The sequence below is a fragment of the Centruroides sculpturatus genome, unplaced genomic scaffold (assembly GCF_000671375.1).
Source record: "Centruroides sculpturatus isolate CEXI.00-Female unplaced genomic scaffold, Cexi_2.0 scaffold448, whole genome shotgun sequence".
In the NCBI taxonomy this organism is placed as follows: Eukaryota; Metazoa; Arthropoda; class Arachnida; order Scorpiones; family Buthidae; genus Centruroides; species Centruroides sculpturatus.
The window spans coordinates 20,399-47,561 of NW_019384639.1; the positions used below are offsets into that span (position 1 = coordinate 20,399).

Consider the following 27,163-nt stretch of genomic DNA (forward strand, 5'->3'; position numbering starts at 1 on the left):
TCCTCTTCCTTAAATGACCCAGATAAATCTACGAAATTTATTAAAAAATCGTGAAGATGAAACACTCATTAGTGCATCTGTAGTTTTTATGAGTATATTCTATGTTTTTTTTTTTTTAATGGTGGAGTTGTCCCCATCGTCCCAACATCTGCTGTTTATCAGCTAGAGGGAAAAAAATTTATGCAAATTTTAATTGCGACGGGTCACGTTCTATCGGATCCATACTCAGAGGTCAACGTGACCTTCCTCTTCTTTTTTTTTAAAACTACTTTTGGTGTACAACGCTTATTTATAATACAATTTAAGACGAGAAATCCCCGCCGAGGGCATTTTCAGTAGTTTTTTTCAGACGTTGCAACGTTTATATTTATTTAAAAAAAAAAAAAAAAAAAAAAAAACATTAACGAACGTACCAAAATCGAAGGATGCGCTTCAATTTTCATGTAGAAAATCGAAGGATTACTCCAACTCTCCCTGTAGGGAACAGCATAAAAATTTACTAAAGTATAAGTGAAAGGATACAGATAAGTTTATTAAAATTAATATTATTTTTTTTACCGTTAGTAATAACGGGATAGAGGATAGAACGTTATAATTTCCGAGGCCCAGAAACCAGGATAAGCAGCCAACAACTGGGACTGTGGGCAGCTGTCGAGACTTGCGTGTTTCAATCCAGTTAGAGGCTGGTTATCATCCGAGTACTACTCTATACCCTCGCTTTGATGAAGGCCTTAAAGATAGGGATGTTTAGAAACAGGGGAAAATGAATCTCTTCTACTTAATACTCCTTCTTGATTTCTCCATTGTTCTAGGTTATGATTGCGATTTTGAGATACCTTGTGATTGGGAATGGCATAGTGAAAGTGGTTTCGGTGTGGCTACAGTTGCCAACTTCTCAACCCCTTCCACTCTAAGAGGTGATGCTGACAATAATCCAAGTGGTAAGTTCAACATATTTTTAATTGTTTAAACTCTATACTAACTCTCGACTATCTTTTCCATCCTCTTACAATCCCATATGATCATCATCACTTTCAATTTTATATATACAAAAAAAACTGATTCTTAACTTGTCATTTTGGATAAATTTTTTGCATTTTTCTCGTAAATATTTTAAAAAAACACCTTAAATTTTTTTAATTAAAGGAGGATTTTTATCTGAAATTCTAATTTTTTTTATGATGCTGATCATAGATTTGCTGTATTTTTTTTTTCGCTAGAAAAATACAAATATTTAAAAAATTAAATATTTTATGTGTGTTAAAAAGTTAATTTATTAAAATTTTAAATGTAAGTTCGATTATAATTATGATAATTTTAATTTTTATGATATTTTTTTCTTAAATTTTAAGCATAACTTTACACTTAATGATACTCACATTAACTACTTCTTGACTGCATTTCTGATAGAATTAATTAAATTTTTTGAATATTTATGCCTTTTATCACATTTCTTAGATGTTAAATTATACTTTTTACTGATTTTAATAAAATTTTTATCATTAAAATCTCCTAAATTAATTGTAATTCCTTCAAACACTTTGCTATAATGATTCCATTTGTTTGCTGTAAAATTACTTCAAAATCATTTGAAATTTTTATTAAATTTTAATATTTTTATAAAATCGAAAGTACAGAAGGAAATTACATTCAATTTTCTTTTATTTTATTACTAAAAATCAAAAAATTCTCATTGATTTAAACTCTAATTTCTAATTATACTTTAATATCTCCTTAAATTAAAATGTATCTGAATGTAAAAATTAACATTAAAAAATATATATATATGTAATATGATAAGTGGCTTTATACATAATTAGATAATATTATATGTTAAATTTAAAAATAAAGTTAAGTTAATTATATTAAAACATATTTTAATCAATACTTTTAGAAATATAATGAATTTTTGAAGTTGGCTTTCCATCATAACAACCGACTTCTGCAGGAAAGCCGCGATGCCTTACATTTAATCATAACTTTTACTTATTTAATTTAATTAAAATTATAAATCAGATGAATATATTCAAAAAATGTTTCAAAGATGTTAAAGTTTTAATATTTATAAGCATTATAATAAAATATATTATACTTAATTTTTAATTTAATTAATTATAGTAAGCTTTCCTGCATAGTAGCTGTTATGCAAAGAAAACGAAGTTTTAGCCATTCTTTTATTGAATTTTTTGCACTTTTAAAGTATATATTTAAAGAATAAAGATTATATTTTAGTTTATTTTAACTAACTGATAAGTTTTTGTGTGAAAATCTTGATATATTTACTTTTAAAATCTAATTTAAGTACAGCTAAATGACAGTTGTCGTGTTAAATCTTAAAGATAAATTGATTAAGCAAGTAATAACTGGATAAATGTGTTAGTTTCTTGAGAATATGATTCAAGAATTTATTTATTCTTTAAATTTTATTTAAATTGAGGTTAAACTGCAACATTAAGCAAGAGTTCTCGATGTTTATTGAACGTTGTCGGTTGTGTACATAAGATATTTTCTTCAAATAAATGCTCGGAAAAGTTCGAAAATTAAATAAAATTTTATTTTTTTATATTAAAATTATCTTTTTTAATTAATTAAAATTAAATAATTTTAACATTTATTGATATTTTTCTTTACTTTTCTATCCACAGCATCACTTTAGTGATGCTGTGGATAAAGGAAGTTTTATACATTTTAAACGTTTATAATTTAATATTTGACATTTAAGCATACTTTATAGAATAAAATAAACGAATTTTTAACATTTTATATGATAATTTTAAACTTTTTAAACGCTTAAACGTAAATATTCACCTTTACTCTTTACTCATCATCTATCATGCAGGAAAGCCGACTTTACGTAGTCATCTTTATTTTCTTCGATTTTTTAAACTTTTTATTAAAAGAAATGTTATCAAATAGAGAAAAATAGCTTAAATATTCTATTTAAATTAATCCTGATACAATTGTTTTAACATTTAATTAAAATATTTTTAATTGTTTAAATTTTATCTAATGCTTACAGCGAAGCCCACTTTACAGGAAATTTATATAACTTGTCTTTATTTTATGTTTATAATCTATTATAAAATTATTTATACGCTAAAAAAAATAGCTTAAAAACTGAGAAAATTAACTAAAAATACTATTAAAAGCTATTTTAATTTAAAAAGTTTTATATTTAAATCGACGTTAATCGTTTCAAAAGCTATACTTCTGAGAAGCCATTTTTTAAACGTGATCAATTAAACAAAAAATAAAATTTTAAATAAAATAAAATATCTAACGTATAAATAAAGATGTTTTATATAAATTTTGATATTTAAAAAAATAATAAAAAACAAAATGGCGCCCCGATTATCGATCACCAAAAACGTAACCAACAGCATCACTTCGGGTCAAACTGGAAGGTGATGCTGGAGAGCTGACAACTTGTTCAAGCGTAAATTTACGAATTATTTATAAAATAAACCTGAATAAAACTAAAAATAACTATTATAATTTTAATATTCAATGAAATTTCGCTAAATTATTTATATTTTAATCATTTAAATTGTAACTAACTACTTTAACTTACGAGAGAAGATGAAGAGGAAAGTGAAGGATGTAACTAAATTAAAACTAAAATTATACAATTTGTGAGTGAGTAAAACTTATCTGGAGGTGTTAAAGAAAAAATTTACTTGGAATTTTATCCAGCTTTCATGTTATTTTACTTTTATCCCGAAAGAAAAATCTCTTAAGAAATTCTTCCTGTAACTATATACTTACGTGCTTATTATCCTCACTAAATAAACTTTTAAGTGATTTAATATAACAATAAAATTAGCTTTAACTAATCTAACTTTATTTCTAATTTGTTAAAGAAGAATTCTTGAAGAAATTTAATTTTCTATTCTTCTTCCTCGTTGATTCCTTCTTGTAGAGTTAGAGTTTTTTCTTAAAGAGATTCGTATATTTTCTCGCTTTTATGACGGAAAATCTTATACTTTTATAATGTTTCGTGTCTCAAATAGGATTATCCTAAACATTTTTTTATTATTTTATAATTTAGAAGCATAATTAGTGAAGAAAACTGAAGATATTTTGGTTTCGTTAGTTGAAAGTTTTCATCTGAAAATATGTGTAATTGTTTAAGAAAAAGCTTTAAAATATTAAAATAATCGATTTTATTATCTCATAACTTATTCGTATTTTCTAAATTTTACAAAATTTTCCTTTATTTTCATCTTGTAAAGCATAAAAATTCAGAATTTTGATGTCATTCTTTATGATAAAGGCAATCCACATTTTTCACTTTTACTGAAAAAGCAATTGGGTTGTTTGAAAAAGATCACGATTTTCGTGCTCTTATTTAAGAAAAATGTCGTTTTTTTCCCCTGAACAACACCTGTATTTTTCCAACATTTTTACGAAGAATCAATTATAGTTTTCAAGAGGCATCTTCTTCTTGTCCTTTTCTTTCTAATACGGTGCACGTAGGTAAATGGATATGCAGTTTTATTGAATAGGATCATGAAATTATTCTATTTACTCTTCAATTTATTAAATATACTTTTTAATAAATGAGGTTTTTTTTCAATCTTCAAGAGGATTCCAAGATTTCCATTTCAGGAATCCTCTTCTACTAAAAAGGATTCCATTAAAAAGTATTTATTCCTCTTCAATCTCCACATCTTTAACTTTAAGAGCATCGTGAAATTGAGGAGAATACGCTTGAGGAACATCTTTCTAAATCATTATTGAAGAGCACGTCTTCAAATCCACCATGGATTTACTCTTGAAGAAGACATTGCAAGTTATTCTTGAGGAACATATTCAATTCGATCCATATTAACAAATTTCAAGAAGTTTTCAATTTCAGTTACAGTTTTACAATTTTCTAACTTAAAGAACATCATTTTCAACTTATTCTTCAGTAGCTTTTAGAAAAAAACAACAAAAATCTACAACAGATTTAGTCATTTTATTATTTTTTTCCTTGATAAAATCCCTTAGAGATTCGAAGAAACATTTATAACTTTGATCAGAGAAATTGTTTTTTTAACAGCTTTTTAGTTCTATTTATTGTTTTATTTAGAAAAGTAGGTTAGTAACTTGGAAAAACCATTTTTACGGCTCATTTTAACAAGAGAGAATTTATTTCTATAAAGAATTCCTCCCCATTCTGACGTTCGATTTCAATAAGGATGCAGTCCATTTCTTGAAGGAGCATCAAGTGTTAGTGATGATGTTCCTTCTTCGTTTTTTTTTTCTTTCTTATTTCCATCTTCCAACTGCATAAAATATATTTTACAATATCCTATTATTNACATTTAAGCATACTTTATAGAATAAAATAAACGAATTTTTAACATTTTATATGATAATTTTAAACTTTTTAAACGCTTAAACGTAAATATTCACCTTTACTCTTTACTCATCATCTATCATGCAGGAAAGCCGACTTTACGTAGTCATCTTTATTTTCTTCGATTTTTTAAACTTTTTATTAAAAGAAATGTTATCAAATAGAGAAAAATAGCTTAAATATTCTATTTAAATTAATCCTGATACAATTGTTTTAACATTTAATTAAAATATTTTTAATTGTTTAAATTTTATCTAATGCTTACAGCGAAGCCCACTTTACAGGAAATTTATATAACTTGTCTTTATTTTATGTTTATAATCTATTATAAAATTATTTATACGCTAAAAAAAATAGCTTAAAAACTGAGAAAATTAACTAAAAATACTATTAAAAGCTATTTTAATTTAAAAAGTTTTATATTTAAATCGACGTTAATCGTTTCAAAAGCTATACTTCTGAGAAGCCATTTTTTAAACGTGATCAATTAAACAAAAAATAAAATTTTAAATAAAATAAAATATCTAACGTATAAATAAAGATGTTTTATATAAATTTTGATATTTAAAAAAATAATAAAAAACAAAATGGCGCCCCGATTATCGATCACCAAAAACGTAACCAACAGCATCACTTCGGGTCAAACTGGAAGGTGATGCTGGAGAGCTGACAACTTGTTCAAGCGTAAATTTACGAATTATTTATAAAATAAACCTGAATAAAACTAAAAATAACTATTATAATTTTAATATTCAATGAAATTTCGCTAAATTATTTATATTTTAATCATTTAAATTGTAACTAACTACTTTAACTTACGAGAGAAGATGAAGAGGAAAGTGAAGGATGTAACTAAATTAAAACTAAAATTATACAATTTGTGAGTGAGTAAAACTTATCTGGAGGTGTTAAAGAAAAAATTTACTTGGAATTTTATCCAGCTTTCATGTTATTTTACTTTTATCCCGAAAGAAAAATCTCTTAAGAAATTCTTCCTGTAACTATATACTTACGTGCTTATTATCCTCACTAAATAAACTTTTAAGTGATTTAATATAACAATAAAATTAGCTTTAACTAATCTAACTTTATTTCTAATTTGTTAAAGAAGAATTCTTGAAGAAATTTAATTTTCTATTCTTCTTCCTCGTTGATTCCTTCTTGTAGAGTTAGAGTTTTTTCTTAAAGAGATTCGTATATTTTCTCGCTTTTATGACGGAAAATCTTATACTTTTATAATGTTTCGTGTCTCAAATAGGATTATCCTAAACATTTTATTATTATTTTATAATTTAGAAGCATAATTAGTGAAGAAAACTGAAGATATTTTGGTTTCGTTAGTTGAAAGTTTTCATCTGAAAATATGTGTAATTGTTTAAGAAAAAGCTTTAAAATATTAAAATAATCGATTTTATTATCTCATAACTTATTCGTATTTTCTAAATTTTACAAAATTTTCCTTTATTTTCATCTTGTAAAGCATAAAAATTCAGAATTTTGATGTCATTCTTTATGATAAAGGCAATCCACATTTTTCACTTTTACTGAAAAAGCAATTGGGTTGTTTGAAAAAGATCACGATTTTCGTGCTCTTATTTAAGAAAAATGTCGTTTTTTTCCCCTGAACAACACCTGTATTTTTCCAACATTTTTACGAAGAATCAATTATAGTTTTCAAGAGGCATCTTCTTCTTGTCCTTTTCTTTCTAATACGGTGCACGTAGGTAAATGGATATGCAGTTTTATTGAATAGGATCATGAAATTATTCTATTTACTCTTCAATTTATTAAATATACTTTTTAATAAATGAGGTTTTTTTTCAATCTTCAAGAGGATTCCAAGATTTCCATTTCAGGAATCCTCTTCTACTAAAAAGGATTCCATTAAAAAGTATTTATTCCTCTTCAATCTTCACATCTTTAACTTTAAGAGCATCGTGAAATTGAGGAGAATACGCTTGAGGAACATCTTTCTAAATCATTATTGAAGAGCACGTCTTCAAATCCACCATGGATTTACTCTTGAAGAAGACATTGCAAGTTATTCTTGAGGAACATATTCAATTCGATCCATATTAACAAATTTCAAGAAGTTTTCAATTTCAGTTACAGTTTTACAATTTTCTAACTTAAAGAACATCATTTTCAACTTATTCTTCAGTAGCTTTTAGAAAAAACAACAAAAATCTACAACAGATTTAGTCATTTTATTATTTTTTTCCTTGATAAAATCCCTTAGAGATTCGAAGAAACATTTATAACTTTGATCAGAGAAATTGTTTTTTTAACAGCTTTTTAGTTCTATTTATTGTTTTATTTAGAAAAGTAGGTTAGTAACTTGGAAAAACCATTTTTACGGCTCATTTTAACAAGAGAGAATTTATTTCTATAAAGAATTCCTCCCCATTCTGACGTTCGATTTCAATAAGGATGCAGTCCATTTCTTGAAGGAGCATCAAGTGTTAGTGATGATGTTCCTTCTTCGTTTTTTTTTTCTTTCTTATTTCCATCTTCCAACTGCATAAAATATATTTTACAATATCCTATTATTATTATTATTATTATTATTATTATTCTATCTTCTCTCTTCTTCTTCCTTTCCTCTTATTATTTTTTCTGCCTTCTTTCTTGTCTTTTATTCTCATTTCTTCCTTCTCTCTCCTTTCTTCTTTTCCTCTTTTCTTCCTTCTTCATCTTTTTCTTCCATCTCCTTCATGAATTATTTATGTAATTACATAAACTTTGAATTTATGTAAGCCATAATTATGTAAACCGCATCGTATATAACACCGACTATATATAATTGGAAAATTTTATTTAAATTCTGGTATGTTAATTATATTTTTTTGTGGTGAAAACCGTCTTTTAATATACAGTCGAACCTCTGAACACGGACACCGGCGGAAATATTTTTTTAAAAAAATGGCTTTGTTTGGAGATTATTCTGGATACGTTTCAAAAAATGGTCGCCGTGTAGAGATGGCCGTTATTACAGGTTCACCTGTACTTGTTTCGTGAAAAGAGCTGTTTTTTTTTCTTTAAGAAACAGATTTTATATTAGTTTATGTAGATGAAAAGACTTAACTTTTTAACAGAAAGGAATACGAACAAATGAAAATTAATTGAGAAAATGGAGAACGGAAGAGGATGGAGATAAAAAAAGAGGAGGAGGATAAAGGGAGAATTGAAGATGAAGAGATGAGCAACGAAAATTAGAAGCAGATAAGCAGGGAAGACAAACAGAAGACAAATAGAAGAGAAGAAGACTAAAATAAAAAGGAAGAACAGAGGAAGATGTAAAAGACAGAGAGATAGAGAGGGAAACTTGAGATGGATAAAATGGAGGAGAAGACAGATTTTTAAAACGAGAACAATAGGAAAATGAGAAGACGGAGAAGGAAAGTGGAGAATGAAAGAAAATAATTTAAAAATATATAATATTTTCTCATTAAGAATTTAGTGTAAAGCCAAAAGAACATGTTTGTTTCTTATTATTTTATTTAAAAAGACTGACTTTTATATAGGAATTGAACTGAAGATTAAATTTATTTTCGCATTTTTTACTAAAAGTTGATATCGTTCATTTTTCTGTATCTTCACTTATTGAAATTTTTAGAAGAAAGCTGTTCTTCGATATATTACTTTTCGTTTGCATTATTTTACTACGAGAGATTTTTTACATTCATTTTTCTGTTTAAAGATCTTCATTTTTCCACTTATTCTTGTTTAAAATCAGTTTCCACTTGAATACACTTCTTCAGACGTTTTTTATGCATATGTTTTTCTGATGTTTCTTTATTTAAAAAAGGTTAGTTTTCCAAACATATACACTTTTTTGACGATATTTATCAATTTTATAATTTCATTTATTTATATTTTTTTCTTCTTTTTCTGTTTTCCTCCTACTCCTTTTCTTCTTTCCTCCATTTTTTATATACTCCTATTTCTCTCTATACTCCTCTTTTTCTATACTCTCTCTATACTCCTATATTTCTCTTATATACTTCTATTTCTTCTTTATCTTCTCCATGGTTTCCTTATTTCTCTCTTTCTTCTCCTTATTTTTTTTCAATTTTCTTATCCTTCTTCCTTTTCTGTCTTTTTTATTCTTCACCATTTCCTCCTTTTGTTTTCTCTCCGTCTTACTTTTCTTTTTCCCCCTTTACTCCTTGATCCCTGACATGAAGAGAGACAAAACTCTATTCTTTATCATCATCTTTATCCTTTTTTCATTTTCTTCTCCTTATTTTCCTTCTTCTCTTCATCTTTTGCCTTCTCCTGCATCGTTCATTTTCTTCCAAAATCTCTGCTCTTCTTTCTCCTCTGCATCCTTCTTTTACTTTTTCTCTAAAAAAAAGAAGAAAAACTTCCTGTATTTTCTAAATTGACAACAAGCTGTACTAAATTTATATAAATTATCATCCTCCCTCAATATTTATCGTTAATGATTAACTAGAAGAAAGCAAAAAAATGATGATGATGACAAAGAGGAGAAGATGAGTTTTCTCTTTTTCAACCTGAAAACTCTTCAGCAACTCGTAAATTTCTTCTTAATATCTCAATTTTTGATGCTGCGAAAGTGGTTTCCAGCATCTTCAAGTTCAGAAAATGATAAAGAGGAGACGATAATTCTTCTGTGGATGATGCATCCATAGCAACAGCAAACGAAAAAAGAAAAAGAAAAAGCAATTTGAAGCAGGCTGATAACACAAGAAAAAAATATATATATATATACTGTTCGAGATGCAATTCAAAACTTTTTAGTACTAAAGAAATAATTTAGGAGCATCAACGAGCTTCGAACTTTCATTTATGTTACTATAATTGCATTTATTTGTTACTGCAGTTGCACAGGCTCTGATGTTTTCCTAGTGTGTTTAATTGTGCAACTTTAACATATGATAATGTGGCATTGTATGCAACATAAATTGTTACTATATTAGTATTGATATATTACTTCATATAAACATATATATGTATATGAATGCTTGTGTCTGTGTATGCACGTGTGTGGCCTATCTAATTGTTTTTGTGTATCTGTTTTTTGTCTTTGTGTTCCTATATGCCTATTTTTATGTGCCTATATGCCTATCCTCGTATATCTGTATTCCTACTTGTTTGTATTTTCTAATCTTGTGTTTGTGTATGTATTATTATTATATTTAACAAATTTATCTATTGTTTAACTAAAACTTCGTTAGCGTATGTATTTATTTTTAAATTCTCTTTTAATATTTATTAGACATTTTAAAATATTTAAACAGAATGCACATCGTACTTGCGATTTACTGAATAGATTTTTAAAATACCTTAAAATTGTCACATAATTGAAGCAAGAACGTAATTGACCCTAACGTTAAAACTATTTCATAAATCTAAGAATTTTTTTGAAAACTTTAATGAAAGATCATCTTATTAATTAATTTTAAACGTATTAATGTAATTTTTTTTAGTTTATTGTTTAAAAGATTGTATTTTTTCATCTTTATTACCGCGAGTCGCGCATGGAAGATGCGACATTTTCCAATTTTCTGCTCGTCTATCTGTCGGACCACGATAATAAATGTGTTTGTCAACAGTGCGACGCTCTGGTGGACTATGTAATAACATATTACGTATTTAAAATTCGAAATTTAAGATAAATTGTCCCAGAAAAAGATCAAAAGAAGTGAAAATTCCTGGCAAGCTTCTGTATAATTTAAAATTTATGCTGCATCCTCTCATTTATTGAGCTTATGCAGGAACAATTACTGTTTCGTTGCCAAAAACATTTTATTATTTTTTTTAAAGGTTAACGACTCGTTATAACGAGGAGCTCATTATACTCTTGCAAGTTTGCGAGTAATGGCGTTATTACGAGGTTCAAAAGTCAAGAAATATAAATCTTGCTAATGCAATATAATGATAGCCTTTAGCTAATGCGTAAACATTGTTATTACTTCGAGGGAACAAAATTAATGCATTAATAACGAATATCGACGTTGTAACAGGGATTTCATCTGCAGGGACGTTGTAACAGGGACCACAATACTGCCTTATTTGGAAATAAAGCAGTATTGTTAAAAAGAATATTGTCACTATAACGAGGTTTTCGCGTTGTAATGAAGTAACGTACTGTACTTTAGAAGGAACAATTTTTTTTTCCATGACGAGAATCTCAAGTAGTTCGTGTGATAATAACATTGTTATAACAGAGTATTGTCGCTGTAACGAGGTTTCGATGCTATAATAAAGAGTAAAGCAGCTTATTTATGAAGAATATTGTAAACGAAACAAATAAACTCTCTTATAACGAGGTCATTACACTAGTAATACATAGTAATGACGTATTTTTACAAGAGACATTTTAAAGTAAACAAGCAAATCTCATTACTGTTGTTAAAAAGAAGACTTCAAAGACGAAAACCGCACTTCTCAATGAAAAGCAAACAATATCCTCTATAAAAACAACAATACAATTTGTATGAGTAAATAGAAAAGCAATATAAAGTGAAAGGATATTTTGATTTTGCTCTTCTCGTTTTGCTTGACACAACAATGGCGAAATTACAATAGAAGACAGCAAAAACTAACGCCACGACACGCTGCAACCAATAAAAATCCTCGAGAGAACAGTTGTCGAGACAAAGTAAATTGGTTTCCGACTTAGAAATTCTCGCTTATAACGTAATAAAGCTACACGAAATTATTCCTTTTCCTGTTTTCCTTGTGCAATTGAAGATTGCAAACTAGTGCCGTCGACACGCTGCAACCCCAATTAAAATCCTCAAAAGAATATAACACAAGAGAAAGTAAATTGTTTCCTAACTTCAAAATTCTCGCTTATAACGTAACAAAGCTACACGAAATTGAAAATAAATTTTGACTATGCTCTTCTTTCTGTTTTGCTTGACACAACAATGACGAAATTGCAAAAGAAGATTGCAAAAACTAGTGTCGTCGACACGTTGCAACCAATAAAAATCCTCGAGAGAACACTTCGTAGACAAAGTAAATTGGTTCCCAACTTAGAAATTCTCGCTTATAACGTAACAAAGAAGAATTTCCTACGTTTGACGTCCCATAAATCATCAGTACACTTTGCGATTTTTATGAAAATCCCTAAAGTAAGTGGTCAATGTATACAGTTAACGTTGCAGCTCTTATCCCCAAAGCAGTAATTAGTGGAAGCAACAGAGAACCTTCAAAGAATAATAATTACTATGACTACATGGAATAATTAATTGTGTAAACAAGAAGAATTTATTAAAAGTCTAATTTTCTAAAGAGCACTAATTAAAATTCCTGTGTAATAATCGAATTATCTTCTTGTCTTTCACAAGAATCTTTTATTAAAATGAAAACGGCAATGAGAAAATATATAGGATTTCGAATTAATTAAATGTGGAAAACATTTGTTTTAATTAATCTGTTAAGTGTCGTCATATGAATTGCATCAGCAGCTTTCCTGTATGCAACAAGTGATTCTTCTCCCTTACTTCTAATTTATGAATCTTGTAAAGTGACAGCGTATTCAACATTTCATGCTTATTGAAAAAATTGCAGCTCTTAAATCCCACTATCGTTCTTCTGTCCGTCTGTCTGTCCTTAATCTCGAGAACGGAGTTAGATAGATGAAATCCGAAACCAGATATAGAAAACATAGGAATAGAAAGCCCTGATTAACTGTATGTGAACTTCTGATACAAACTGAAAGTCACGTTATTTCAATTCAAAATTTTCCTCTGAAAGGTGTTAAATAGATGACCGGCACGACTTTATTGTTAAAGGAAAAGTATGCTGTACAGGGGCAAGCCACTACTAATTTGATGTTGAGAAGATATATTTTATATTAAATAAATTAAAAATACGATTAAAAATTGTAGCATTGTAACCATATCACAATAAATAATTGCTGGTATATTGATTAATCTTTTCTTAATTTTTTTTTAACCAATCAAAGATGTCCGCAAGATAATCCTTTACACTGTTAATGGGTTTCCTTAATCCACGTGTTAACTAGTTAAATCTTTTCGGTAGATCCACATCGTTTCTGTGAATTAAATTACATAGGCTACATATTAGTTACGTAATCCGTTTATATTAATCCTTATTAATTAATTATTCTTGTTAAACTCGCTTCGTTAATCCATGTATTAACAGATAATCTGCTTTTAAAATGTTACTTTATTAATCTATCGTTTTTCTTTCTTAATTCCTTTTAAATCTATTATGAATCTACTGCATTAATTAGAAAATCAGGTTGTCTAATCCATTCATACACCCATCCATAAATCCAGATTTCGTTAATCCGTTAATCCTCTTCATTACTCTATTATACTATTAATTCATCTTCGTCGATTCATATTTTTATAGTTACGAATCCATATAGATCCATAAAATTCAATCGTATTTTTCCAGACTATGTGCCAAACCCAAAATTGGATTGTTTTGACCCAAACTATAGGGCAAATTAATTCAATTTGAACAAGAAATCCATATCAGGACAGTGTTATCTTCGATATAGCAACATCTATCCTAAAGAAATATGGTACGATCTATAAATCAGGATTCTATCTTGAAGCATTTTGTTAGTACTCCTTCAATGAACTTAACGAAATGCGATTGCTTCAGGACAGAAATATTCATTCTCAGTAAAGGGTAATCGAACTCGGCTTCTTCCTGGTATTCTTCTAATATTGAATTATTCGAAAGACTACAAGTGAAGCACACTCTTTCAAGAATCTTGTGATTCGTTTAAGAATCATAAGATTTATATAGCATGGAAATTCTATAAATCCTGTGATTCTTAGAGAGTTACATAATCATATAACTCTCTTCATGTGTGTTTATGGACCATCAAAAGATGAGACCTTGTAGATATTCGTGATCCATACGATAAACAAAGGGCATACAATGAAAATTTTATGTAGAAGATCTTGTCCATTGATGATCCATAAAGCACTGAATTTCAGAAACCATTTTACGTATAGAAAATGATTAAATGGTATAATTTTCTGCTTTCATGATGGCTTCAAATTGTTTTTATGTCGCTGCTTACAGTTCAAATTTCTTTATAGGTCATTTTCTTTACTATCCCATGGAGAATGGTTCCGTCACACACAACATCACTAGTCCATGGTTCCCCAATGGAAGCTTACCCAACTGTACTTTGGAGGTGTGGTATCACATGTACAACATGGATGAAGGCATAATAAAGATTTTAGTTAAGAGTAACGATAACATCACGACGGAGGTTGGAATTATCTCCGGTAATAACCATACTACGTAAGCAAAGGATATTTATTTTTCTTCCTTTCTCTAAACGATTAGATTAATTATTTTCCTTTCTCAGATTTCATCGCCAAGTTTTAACAATTACTTGCTACTGTGAATTTATTTCTCCATTTTATAACGTCAGCCATTACCATGACAACTGAATATAAGGTCTATTGCATTTACTGTAAGAGTTGATGCACTACTTCATTGATTTTATTGATTTTTCTTATCACTAGTTCTCATGTAACTATGAATTTGAATCCATCTTCCTCTGAAGAACTACAAACTTGGATTAACCTCTGTAAGATTAGTGGATTAATATTAGTCCTTAATCTTAACCTTACTCATTTTCAAATGTTTTAATGAATTTTGTGACTTCTTCCCGAAAGTTAGTTTATTAGAAATTCTATAATACGTAAGGATCAAGATTAGATTAAAAGTTAATCTGACCAATCCCTTAAATATTGAAAACTTTCGAGTAGCAATATGGGCGATCATCCTAATTATTACGTTATTTTGGGATTAAAAGTTATGCAAATTAAGCTAAATTAGTGAATCTTAATCCTTAATCCTCCTTAATCCAAATCTAATCCATCGAAGATTAAAACTTGGATGAATCTCTTCTGTTTAATTATCTCATCATGGACTAAACTGAATTAGAAATTAATAGAGTTAAAGTGGTTTACCTAATCTTAATCCACATTTGGATTAATGTTTAATTAATTGTTTATTATAATTAAACGTAATTATAGAGTTTCATTGTTTGTTTAATAAAATGAGATGAATTGTAAGAGTTAATCCGTGATTCTATCATTAAACCTTTTAATCAAATGGATAAATTTTGATAATCTCCTTACGATTAAGCGATTAAAAGCGCTTTAAATCCATAATATTTTCTTGTTTATTGATCTTGATAATCCTTCTGATCTATAGATTAACTTTTATTTGCTTCTTAATCTCTTCTGACTGATTATTGAAATTATCTCTTGAAGCAATCGCGTAAAAATTGCTGCTGCATGATTTGACATTATCCACTTTATCCTAATCCATGGATTATCTTGTCTTGTGATTATTAAGAATTCTTTACGGATTTATTGTAATCCATTTAAAAAATTTTTCGGTTTAAGAGATAATCGCGATTTAAGGGATTAAACTTGAAGTTGGTTAACGTGACCATCTTTTATCATGTACTTCAATCCAGTTAATTCATAAAATTTTATCTCTTGAATCAATTCTTATTCGGTGCAAATATTATACAAAACTATACTCGGATTTTATATAGGATGCAGACAAACCTCGATGTAATGCCGCCCTCGTATATAGAATTTTCTCGTTAAAGGATCTTACGAAAAGTTATGTGAATATCTCGTTACTTTAAATAATTTTATCATTTGAGATTCTTAGATCTAAACTCGATTTAGTGCCAATTTTAGAATGAGTGACGCTACATAGAAGTACGTCAATTCGGTTTTTTAATGTATATAACTCTATAATGTATTCTAGTCTGAGGCTACAATGTCTTCTTCACTAGCTGTAAAGTGACGTCATCAATAATTAGTTTTATTAGACTAGCAGATTCTACGACGTCTCTATATTTAAATCTACAATAGATTTTTTTTTACTGTCATTGAATTGAATTCTTTAATGGGCTTTATCTGCTTCAAACTTGAAACGTACAATGCGCTAGTAGCTTCTTCTAAGTTGAAATCTCCAATGGATTAGTAGCTTCTTTTAATTTTGTCTAAAATAGTCTAGAAGCCTCTTTTAACTTGAAATCTTCAATGGACTAGTAGCTTCTGTTTTAAATCTACAATAGGCTAGAAGCCTCTTTTAACTTGAAATCTTCAATGGACTAGTAGCTTCTGTTTTAAGTTTACAATAGGCTAGAAGCCTCTTTTAACTTGAAATCTTCAATGGACTAGAAGTTTTTTTAATTTGAAGTCTACAATAAGTTCATAAGTTATCATGACTAATTTCTAATTTCTAATTTTAAATTTACAATGGGCGTTTTGGCATCCTCTAAAGTTTTAATAAACAGAGTTTCGAACTACATTTTAGTATTGTGTTGTGTATTTGATTGAACTAAAGCAACTTTCGTAATCTTTTACAGATGGGAAAAACACGTCCAGACCATCAGATCCATGTCAAAACCCATCCATCTTGTGATCGAAATAGTCAATCGCAGCGAAGGAATTTTTCCAAGTCACGTGGCTATAGATAATATCCGTTTCCTTCACTGTTTACCAAGTAAGATTTCCATCACTCTTTTAGTATAATCCTAGTAGTAAACTAAATCATTTTAACTATTGTTAAGCAAGCTACGTGTGTTATCTGTTTCAGATAAACAGCTCTGGGACAATTGTTATTGCTCTTAGTGTAATGAGCAATGTTATAAACGAGAGTGTCGCTGGCAAAGGTGCAGTTACACTTTACGAGCGTTGGCGTATCATAATTCGATACATTTATCCATTTTTGGAACTGTTTATGTCATTTCAAAATCGATTTATATGAAATTCTCTGACATTTCCTTTATTGCCACTGTAACATTAATAATGATGTTGCTCTGCGTGTGACTCTTACGATGAGGGATTAAATGATAAGCGGGTCTTTTATGTCACCATTTCCCTGTCGAACATCAAAGAAATGTTTTGAATGTATTTAAAAAGTGTTTATTTTTGCGTCAAATTTTCAGATTTATAAATTTTGGCCATTTTTTTTTACGCGGATGCTCTTTGTATAAGCAAACTCATTTGCATGCGTAAAATGTGTTGCAGCAGCTTACTCCTGTTATCAACTGTTTGTTATTAATGCAGATTTTTTTATACATTGTGTATATAAGCTTAATTCAGGTGCCACTTGAGGCTACATTTACATATAAACGAAATAAGTTACATTTTAAGACATTGTAATAACAAGCAGGCTGAACATTAATGCTTCACACTACTGACACTAACAAGTTTTAGCTCACTACTTCAACTGACAGATGCCTCATACCAATAGGCTGCAACTAGTACTTTAGAACAGCATATAAAGAGGCTACAGATTAAAACCTGAAAATACGAAGCTACGGCATAGAATATCACACACGCTGTAAATTAATTATTATTTAGCAAAGTAGTTGTAGCTTAGGTCAACAACAACTCTAAGTTCGGCCCAAGTGCTACAAGTATTACTCACCAATAATATTAGTAGCACTAATCCAGAAAGAAAATAAACAATGGTTTCTTCATTACTAAAAAAGCTCTCTCCTCCATTACTACAGAAAGCATTATTGCTTACGTCGAATCAGTGTAAGTTACATTTCTCTGCAAATATTTTGTTTGTCTCTGCAAATATTTATGATGCTTCATCAAATAATCCACTTAAATAATTTATTTTCGAAACATGATTAGTAAATTCATGCGTGCTTCATCTCAAGAAAGTTCTTCTACTTCCTGCAAGAATTTAGTATTTGTAATTTTGATAATACAATATGCATGAAAATTTCTTCATGAATAATCAATTTTATGCAAAGTAAAATTCTAAAATTTGCATAGTTTATTTTTTAAAAATTTCTCTTTTGCTTTAAACTCAGTACATTCTGTTATTATTGAGCTGTTTCAGGAAATTTTGAAAATTATTAACGCTAAAAAAAATATATTCAAATATATAACATAAGTTATAAATATTTAAATTTGCTTTAAAACAGATTAAATTATATTTTTAGTCGATATAATCTATAGAAAGTTAAGATATTCTAAAAATTGATTTGTTTCGTAAAGCTGATTGGTTAGAATTTAAATTTGATTTAAATTCTATCCAATCACGTCTAAGTAACCACGCCTATTGGTTACGTATTTCGATTTCAGCCAATTAATGAAACGAATAGTTTAAATTTTTAAAGGAGCTTAACTCATTATATAATTCAATAACTAAAAAATTTCTAAAGTAAGTTTAATTTACGTTTACCTTAAAAATAAACTATATTAAACCTTACAAACCATAAAAGTGAATTTGTTTCAATTGTAAATTAATTAATTAATGAAAAATTTACGGTTTACAGCTTTCTATTTATCAGTTTCTATCATCGTTATCATCAACTCCACAGGTCTAAATTTACGTGTAAGCTACAGTTTAGGGCTTCACCTTATGAGAACCTCATACTTTTAAGTTTATTATTATTATTATTTATTGGAAGAGAAAGGATCTCTTGGGGTCAAAATAAGTTTAAATCTGCCTCATCATCTGTATTGATTCCTCCAAATTCCTCCATTCATCTCTGTTTTGAAAATATTTCTTAATATTTCATGACATCTGTCTGTTTACTGTTTTCCACTGCTTTTAACTTGTCATTTCTAATTACATTTCTCTTTCGTCTGTAAAAATCTTTCCAGTTTAATACTTCGCCATTTAATAAAGTTCAAATGAGGCTTCAGTAAATCAATTTTTACCTCATGCTTTGTGATTTTACGTCTTTATTAAAGCTGATTATTTTAAGGTACACCCCATTAATTTGATTTTAAATAATTTATACGCATTACTTACCTGAACAGCTACAAGTAATGTATACAGTACTGTATACATATACAGGCAGTATAGACATTGCCTAACTCTATATAATAAGGTAATCTTATATGATGTACAGTAGAGCATATACATAATTGTTTCCTTATTATATCTTAAGTATATAATTTACTGTTTATATTCCTTGTATAAGATTCATACAAGTTTCATGTTGCAAAGATCCAGTGTACAGAGTCTATATGGATTCTGTATAGATGATTCGTACAAATTCTATAGACACTGTATGCAGGAGCATCGTATGCACTGTTTACAATTTTCATAAAGGATGTACACGTCGTACAATTTTCAATGGCATATATATAGAAATGGTGCTGCTGCATATATAATTAGAGGCTGTAAAAACGTGAAATCTTGCTTTCACTATTAAATATTCAGCATACAATTTATATTATTTCTGTATAAAAGTGATTTGGAACTTAATATATGGAACAGGAATTCGCATAAAGACTATACACTGGGTTCTTTGCAAGTCCTTTGTATAAATTGCTGTTGTATACATACAGATCATACATAGTTCCACATTGCACTGGTATACATAATTTATGCAGTGTTACTTATTGAGATCCACCACAAGATCCTTAGCATTATTTATACAGGAGTACCAGAAAGTCCGTGATGTCTACATAGAGACTATAAGCTGGATCCAACGTACAGAACCCATATTTATGTACATTTAATTATAAAAAGTTTATCATAAAGAGGAACAAATCTGCAGAAGAAACTCTTGGAAATGATGCATTTTAAAATAGTTTCTCGGGAAAATTTAAACATTATCTTAAGTTGCATTTACCGGAAATAGTATAAGCCTCTTATTTTTCTAAGCAGAAAAACTGTACTTTAACAGAGCAGTTGGAGGTTGCAGAGTGCAATTCCCACTACTACTTATGTCCTGAAGACGTCTGCATCTACCGTCACCAAGTATGTGACATATCCAAAGACTGTCTCAACGGAGAAGACGAACAAGAAGACTGCAGTAAGTAAAAATCCTATTTTTAAATATAAAAAAGGAGACTTTATTTTTATCTTCAAACTTTAAACTTTTATCGAAATTCCTTACTTCTCTTTTGTTTCTCCTTTTCCTCCCCATTGTTTCCCTTGAGTAAACGTTTAAGAATCGAACTGCGCGTTATACGCGGTTAACTGGCAAAATCGTTGTTTGTTTTCAATTGTGACGTCTTCTGACGCTCGTTTGACGTAATTTATCACTTAAAATGACGGATTTTGTCGGTAAAACTTGGAAATTTATAATAAACTTTGCGAGAGATTGATGAATGTAATACTAAATCCTGTTAGCATGCATACGATATTAGTTAAAATACTGAACTTCTAAGTAATTGTGTTCGCTTCAGCTTAATTTTATTTGATATTTTCTGTGTTGCGGATAACGGTGAGGAAATTTAGAAATAAATTTAAGAGATTTTTCGTCCGTCTGGATGTCTGGACTGTAGATTTTTGTTCGTTTTAAGCGAACGTTATACGTACACAATCGTCTCTTTCAGGTAAAGTAGCTTAATTTGTCAATTTTTTAAGGGTAATTTTCTAAAGTAGTTAATTAAAATGACCCATAACTTGTTCACTCTTCATGGAAAATCGAAATGTGTTTTAGTAGCTGTTTAATTGAATTTTATGGCAGACCGTCGCGTCTGCGCCGCGCCGATGCGAAGCGATTTGAATTATTTAAGTATTTTTTTTTTTCTGTTAGTTCTTTCATTACTTTTATTAATTTTTCTATTAAATTTAACGTTTCATGCGTAACATATTGAAGTTAAATTAATTTTATTTTTTAGAAACAGTTGTTGAAATGTTTAATGAAATTCGAGCTGCGACGAGCGACACGCAAAACTGCGTGTCGCTCGTCGCAGCTCGAAGAAAGAATAATGAACGTTTACAAGAAACAAAGAAAAATTTAAACAAATTTCTAGTAAACAAATAAGATTTACTAAAATTTATAAATAATTACAGTCAAACCTCTTAACAACGGACACTGATGGGAACATAAAAAGATGTCCGTTGTTCGGAGGTTTGTACAAGTATATAGAATTTTAATTTATTCCTAAAAATTGGTATAAATTAACGGTATTAAAGTCAACATTAAAAAATGTAACACAAAAACCCAGAAGAGTCTTCATACTTTATTCAGAGGATGAATTGAAAATAAAGATCTTCTATTCTCTTCTTTAATCATTCACCTCTTTTGTCTTCATTCAGGAGGTGAATCATAAAGATCCTTCGTTCAACCCTTTGATCATTCGCCTTCTTTATTGTTTCTTCATTTGCCTCTTTGTTTTTCATTCGGAGGATGAATGAAGAATGAAGATCCTTCTTCATCTCCTTCCTTTGTCTTTTAGAGGTAAAATACAAAATAAAGATCTAATCTTCGTCCTCTTCTTCCTTCTTCTCTTCCTGCTCCTCCTCTTCTTCTTTTTCCTCCTCATCTTCCTCCTTTTCCTCCTTTATTGTATCCTCATTTAAAAGATGAACGAAGAAAAAAAGATCCTTCTCCATCCCTCTTTATTTATTTAAAGGACAAATCAAAAATGATCCTTCTTCATCTTCCCTATTGTTTTCTTCATTTAGGGAATGAGTGAAGCATCTTTATTCTTCATTCATTCCTTTGAATCGTATAGAAAAGTGTCGAGTTCTGTTTGTAGATGGTCAGTCAACATACACTTTTATAAAAATGTCACCAGATACAGCCATTTGGTCACAAATAGTGCTACAAATATACTCCCTTCCAACACCTTAGTTGTAATGGTAACAATAAACTACATTGTCAGAGACAGATATTGTTGTTCTATGTTATAACTCAAACCATATCTGCTTTTATATTTCGATAATGGAAAAGCTTTCGTCGACATTTTGTTACAATAAACCTAAGTTATGCTCGGATTTAATATTTTTCTACACCAAAATTTGGCCCTTTATTTTCTATTTTTAAGATGATAAAGTTTTCGTATATCCACCATTTCTATTACTTTCTTACTTTATATAGTGTATTGTTTCGAGGGAGATAAATCGATGACGTACTTAAATATACTTTTTAGTGTTTCTTGAAACGGGTGGATTAGTTTTCTAGTATGTGTTTGTCTTCGTGTGCGTGCTTTTCTATTGATATCTGTGTCTGATGTGTGCTTTTTGTGCGTGGTTCGTTTGTGTTCAAGTGTTCTAGAAGTTTTGGTGCTGTTTTTATGTGCGTGTGTTTACTTTGTTATATGGTGGTTCGGTTGTTTGTTAGTGTTCTAAGAGCTTTATTTAGTTTCTCTTTGTATTGTTATTTGCGTTCATTTGTATTAACAATCTTTACATTGTTAACACACTCAAGCATTGAAAAAGCAAAAAAGATACAAAGGTGCATAGAAATATAAACACAAATGGTATGTAAGTAAACAGAATCGCAAGTCATTGTATTTTGTATTCTTGACTTTGATTATTTATTCTCATTCATTTGTGTTCATTTACACATAAAACAACACTCTGAGTGTGTAGGGTGTTTGTATGCACAAACCATATTTATAATAAGATCATGCAAAAATTGCCGTTATAATTAGTGTGCACAAACTACTAATATAGTGTGTAAACTATTATCAGTAAAACTCAGACACAAATCACACTAGTAATAATGTGTTTTGTGTGTTCACTTCCTGTGTTTATTGTTTCTGTTAATATGCGTGTTTACTATATTTGTGCTTGTGTGCTTATTGTCTACGATAGTGTTTACTGTATTTGTTCTTATTGTCTGCGGTTGTGTTTACAGTATTTGTACTTGCATGCTTATTGTTTTCGATTGCGTTTGCGCACATTACTTGCGTTTATAGCCACTGTTTCTTTCAGCACTTTCCTAAGTCTATGACATATATTTTCCAAACTATTTTTAAATAATTAACATAAAACCACGTGTGATAAAGACACTTTGTTGCAGTGTTATTTACCATAATTCAATTCTTTAGATCAGATTCCACGTTCTGCTTTCTGTGATTTTGAAACGGATACGTGTAAGTGGACAGGAAACAGCACTCAGGAAAGTTCAAGCATGAGTAATTGGACAAGGCAAAGTGGTCCTGTATCCATTCGGCAAGAGAGATTTGGACTTTATTACGATCATACTTACAAAAACGAAAGTGGTATGTAACACGAATTGTATGAGACACTTTAACCAGCATTGATAACGTTGATTAATTGTTTATAGGGCACTATATGTTTCCAAAATATAAATCCCGCTACAGCTTTGGAACTAACAATTACCTGAATAGCGATATATTTCATCCTCCACCCATATACCACCGTACTATCCAATCCTCATACTATAACACGTGTCAGGTAAGTAAATGTGTTCTGTAACTCTGATGTAACACACAAATACATCACGATTCTTGTCTTATAGGTGAGATTTTTTGTCTACATTCACCGTAGATCATCTGTACCTCTGGTACTCAATTGCGTAGTTTTGGATCCGTTATATCATAATGGGCGAGTTATACAACTATGGGATAATAAAGGACACTTTGTAGAAAGATGGGAGAAAATAGTTTTGTCAATTCCTGCCATTAAGCACAGGTAACGTGTAAAACTTGATTTCCATATTCATAAACTAGCAAAATCATGGAATAGTTTAAAGGGTGGAGTTGATTAGTTAATGTTCGAAATCTTCTAGACGTATTACTAAATTAAATTTTCAGTCTCCCTTCATCAAATTTTACAGAGAAATATAAATATAGATATATTTTAACAATTAAAATAATTGCCGTAAAAATAAAATTAAAAAAAATTGGCAAAAATGTCCGTTTAAACATTGAAGGTCCTCTGCGAAATATAAACAGATAACATCCTGAAAGATTTAAACGAAGCTGAATGGAGGAAATTTACATATCTCCTCCTACTTTTAATTCTCTAACCAATTGCTGTTACGGAAACAAGTTTTATGCTATTTTTTACGTGCATTTAACTGAAATTATTACAAATAAATCTTAATTTAACTTCTTAAGCTATCAGAGAAACAATAGACGACTGTAGCATCTCATGATGATAATTAAGATGATGTTACGCGTCGTAACATAATATAATCATATTTTGTATGGTTACTTTCATAACACTCGAACATCAATTTATTGTACTAACGAAAGAATAAGCTTAAGCCTGTCTTGTAGACTTATGTGATGATGAAGTCCTTCGTTACGTAGAGCATAATCATAGTATTTTATGGTAACTGTAGGTATTGATGGTAACTTTTACAGCTTTGATACATAGAGATGCGGTTAGTTTTAGCATCATCAAGTTCAAAAATAAATTGTTTACAAACATTCACGCCTATCAACAAGATCATAACACTTCTAAACGTAACAGTTGGAAGGGGGTGAGTTACCATTATCGAATCAACTTGAGGATAGAAAATGGAATATTGATTTAACAATTCATTCGAAAATACACGTCCGCAATGTACAGAAATTCAATTTAAAATCATTGATTTGTTTCCAGAATCCTTCGTAACAAGTAACAATTTCATCGTTAGTATCCGGCTACTTACCTACACCCCATTATACGATCGAACATCCCCCGCTTTAATACCTCCGCTAGCGATTATTATGTAGCTACGTCATTAAATATATCGTAACGGCATAGTTCTATCATAACTAGAACATTAGGTGATCGTACGTGTCTACTTCCGTAACATTTCTGTCAATTAGGCTGTAGCCACGTAACGAGATTTTGCTTCTAAATTGGCAAAAGTCCAACTGAAATCGATCGCATTGCTGCAGTATACATAGAGTAGATAGCGCCTTTATTCACATCCCACCCCCAAAACTAAGCTTGTAAACGTGTTTAAACATGATTTTGTCTGTACAGATAAGTCTGAAAAGTTACTTTTTTTTTTTATTTACAATAAAGTCACAATTAAGAAATCGTAACTCACCCCTTAACATGCCACGTAAAGGGTAAAACTTCTAAAAGGTTAAAGTTCGAGTGGGTGTACATTAAATTTCATCCCTCTTTTTTAAATAATTATTAATTAATTTTTTATATTATTGTGACGTTTACAGTTATTACTTACAATTTGTCGTCACTCGAAGCTTAAACAGTAATCCAATTGTAGCAATCGACGATGTTACTTTAAGTCCTGAATGTTTTGGCATAGGTAAGTACAAATTGTGGGTAATTTAATTGTTAAGTATAGACTTTTATATAATATTTTTCTTCGTAACGGTTACGCAATAATGTTTCCAGCAACAATTAACACGTAAATAACTTTTAAAAAAAATCAATTGTATTCGTTTAATTCTTGCGTAACAATTGAAAATAGAACTGTAAACTTGTTTTTCCTTAATTAAAAATTTAACGTTACGTAACAATTACTTTCGCGTGAAAAAAAACAATTGTTCTATTATTCAAAAAACTGCTTTATTGCATTGTAAATTTCAATTATTACGTAATAATAAAATTTAAACAATATAAAAAGAATTCAATTCGTTTATGTAACAATACAATTATTGCATTGCTTTGTTACGTAATAATGAATTTTTAAATTATGATAATCTTTTCCTTGAGATTTATAATTACTGCTCAATTATTATTAATTGTTATAAATCTATTGTTGGCGATCTGGCATCATACAAAAAATAAAATAATTTAAAGTAAATTGTTTCAACTGACGTAATAAATAAATCACTCGTAATACTCATTTCACTGTTACGTAACAATTTACGGTTATAAACTTTAAATAACAATCATTTTAAGTGAATTTTAGTAATTAAGTCACAAAAATCGATTCCTTTCGTGATTCAAAATTATTGTTGCGTGTGAACTGCTACGCAACAATGCATTTATTACAATAATAAAATAATAATAATAAAAATAAAATCTACTGTGACGTCAATAGGATATTTTATGAAATAAACACTTTACTCGTAATTTTTAAGCAGCTGTACAAAACGAAATCTTACGTAACAATCGCTTTCTATAACAATAATTAATTTCAACTTAAAACGAAGAACACGAGCGATTAAATTTTTATCATTTGAATTAATTAATTTTTATAATTACGTATCATTGATTTCATTACACAACAATCAAAATATATTAATAAGATTTCCATTGTTACTAGTTTAAAACAATTAATCGTTAATTAATTAAAACACATTAAAATAAATCTCTACCAGTATATATAAAGTAGAATGTTTGTTTGTTTGTTCTCGATACATTTCTAAATCCTTTAACCGATCGTCATCGAAATTTTCATGCTTCTTCTCTAGGATTCTGAGGAAAGTATGCGCTACCATAACACCTGGACTTCCCTGATTTTCCTCTATTAATTCACCTATTAATTACTCTGTACGACCCTGTGCCTAATATAATCTACTATAAAACAGGGACATTCCCAACCCTCTTCTTATTTCTGTAGATATGGTAAATAATATGATCGGTGAGTCTGCTGGGAAGCAGCTTTCAGAAGTGCCTTTGTTTAATAACACCATCAGTGGCAGAATACAGCACATAGAGAAGGACCTCCAATGTTCAGTTATTGAAAAAATAGAAGGGATTGCAGCTGGATGAGGACACATATAATAATAATGATGCTCACTTGATTTGCTACGTACAGTTTATACATTGTAATAACATTGTAGAAGACCTTGTCTTTTATAAAAGTATAACTTCTGGTGTTAAGGATCAAGATTTGTTCGAGATCCTTGATATTTTTTTATCCGAAAATAATTTGGAGTGGACCAAATGCGTTGATATCGGTACTGATGGTGCTTTGTTCTATGTCAGGCTGTTATAAAAGATTGCAAGCACTTATACCAAGCAAATCCCCTTTGGTGCACTGTGGACCCTTTGCGTTATTCACAGGGAACCACAGACCTAGACACCATGCTAAACACACGACTGTTTCCATTATTACTTTTTCACCGGGCATATTCGCTAGTATTTTATAATAATATAGACAGACAGACAGACAGCCGCGACATCTGTTTTTCTCATAATTACAAAATGATTTTTTCTCGTGTG

At 29.3% G+C, this 27,163-nt stretch overlaps 1 protein-coding gene across 1 annotated transcript; it reads left to right on the forward strand.

Moving 5' to 3' along the window:
- Window positions 1-601: 601 nt before the first annotated feature.
- Window positions 602-25,532, forward strand: LOC111625928 (MAM and LDL-receptor class A domain-containing protein 2-like). The gene is made up of 8 exons (XM_023369186.1): window positions 602-941; window positions 14,404-14,611; window positions 16,713-16,849; window positions 20,010-20,138; window positions 23,113-23,286; window positions 23,352-23,482; window positions 23,547-23,719; window positions 25,201-25,532. Exons 1-8 carry the CDS (start codon window positions 764-766, stop codon window positions 25,319-25,321), a joined length of 1,251 nt encoding a protein of 416 aa, XP_023224954.1. The 5' UTR covers window positions 602-763; the 3' UTR covers window positions 25,322-25,532.
- Window positions 25,533-27,163: the final 1,631 nt, after the last annotated feature.

Bases quoted from the DNA above. Each gene is read 5' to 3' on its own strand.
- LOC111625928 (XM_023369186.1), top strand. From the start codon at position 764: ATGAATCTCTTCTACTTAATACTCCTTCTTGATTTCTCCATTGTTCTA. The intron at 20,139-23,112 runs GTAAGTAAAAAT...TCAATTCTTTAG, and splicing joins AGACGAACAAGAAGACTGCA to ATCAGATTCCACGTTCTGCT. The intron at 23,720-25,200 runs GTAACGTGTAAA...TGACGTTTACAG, and splicing joins ATTCCTGCCATTAAGCACAG to TTATTACTTACAATTTGTCG.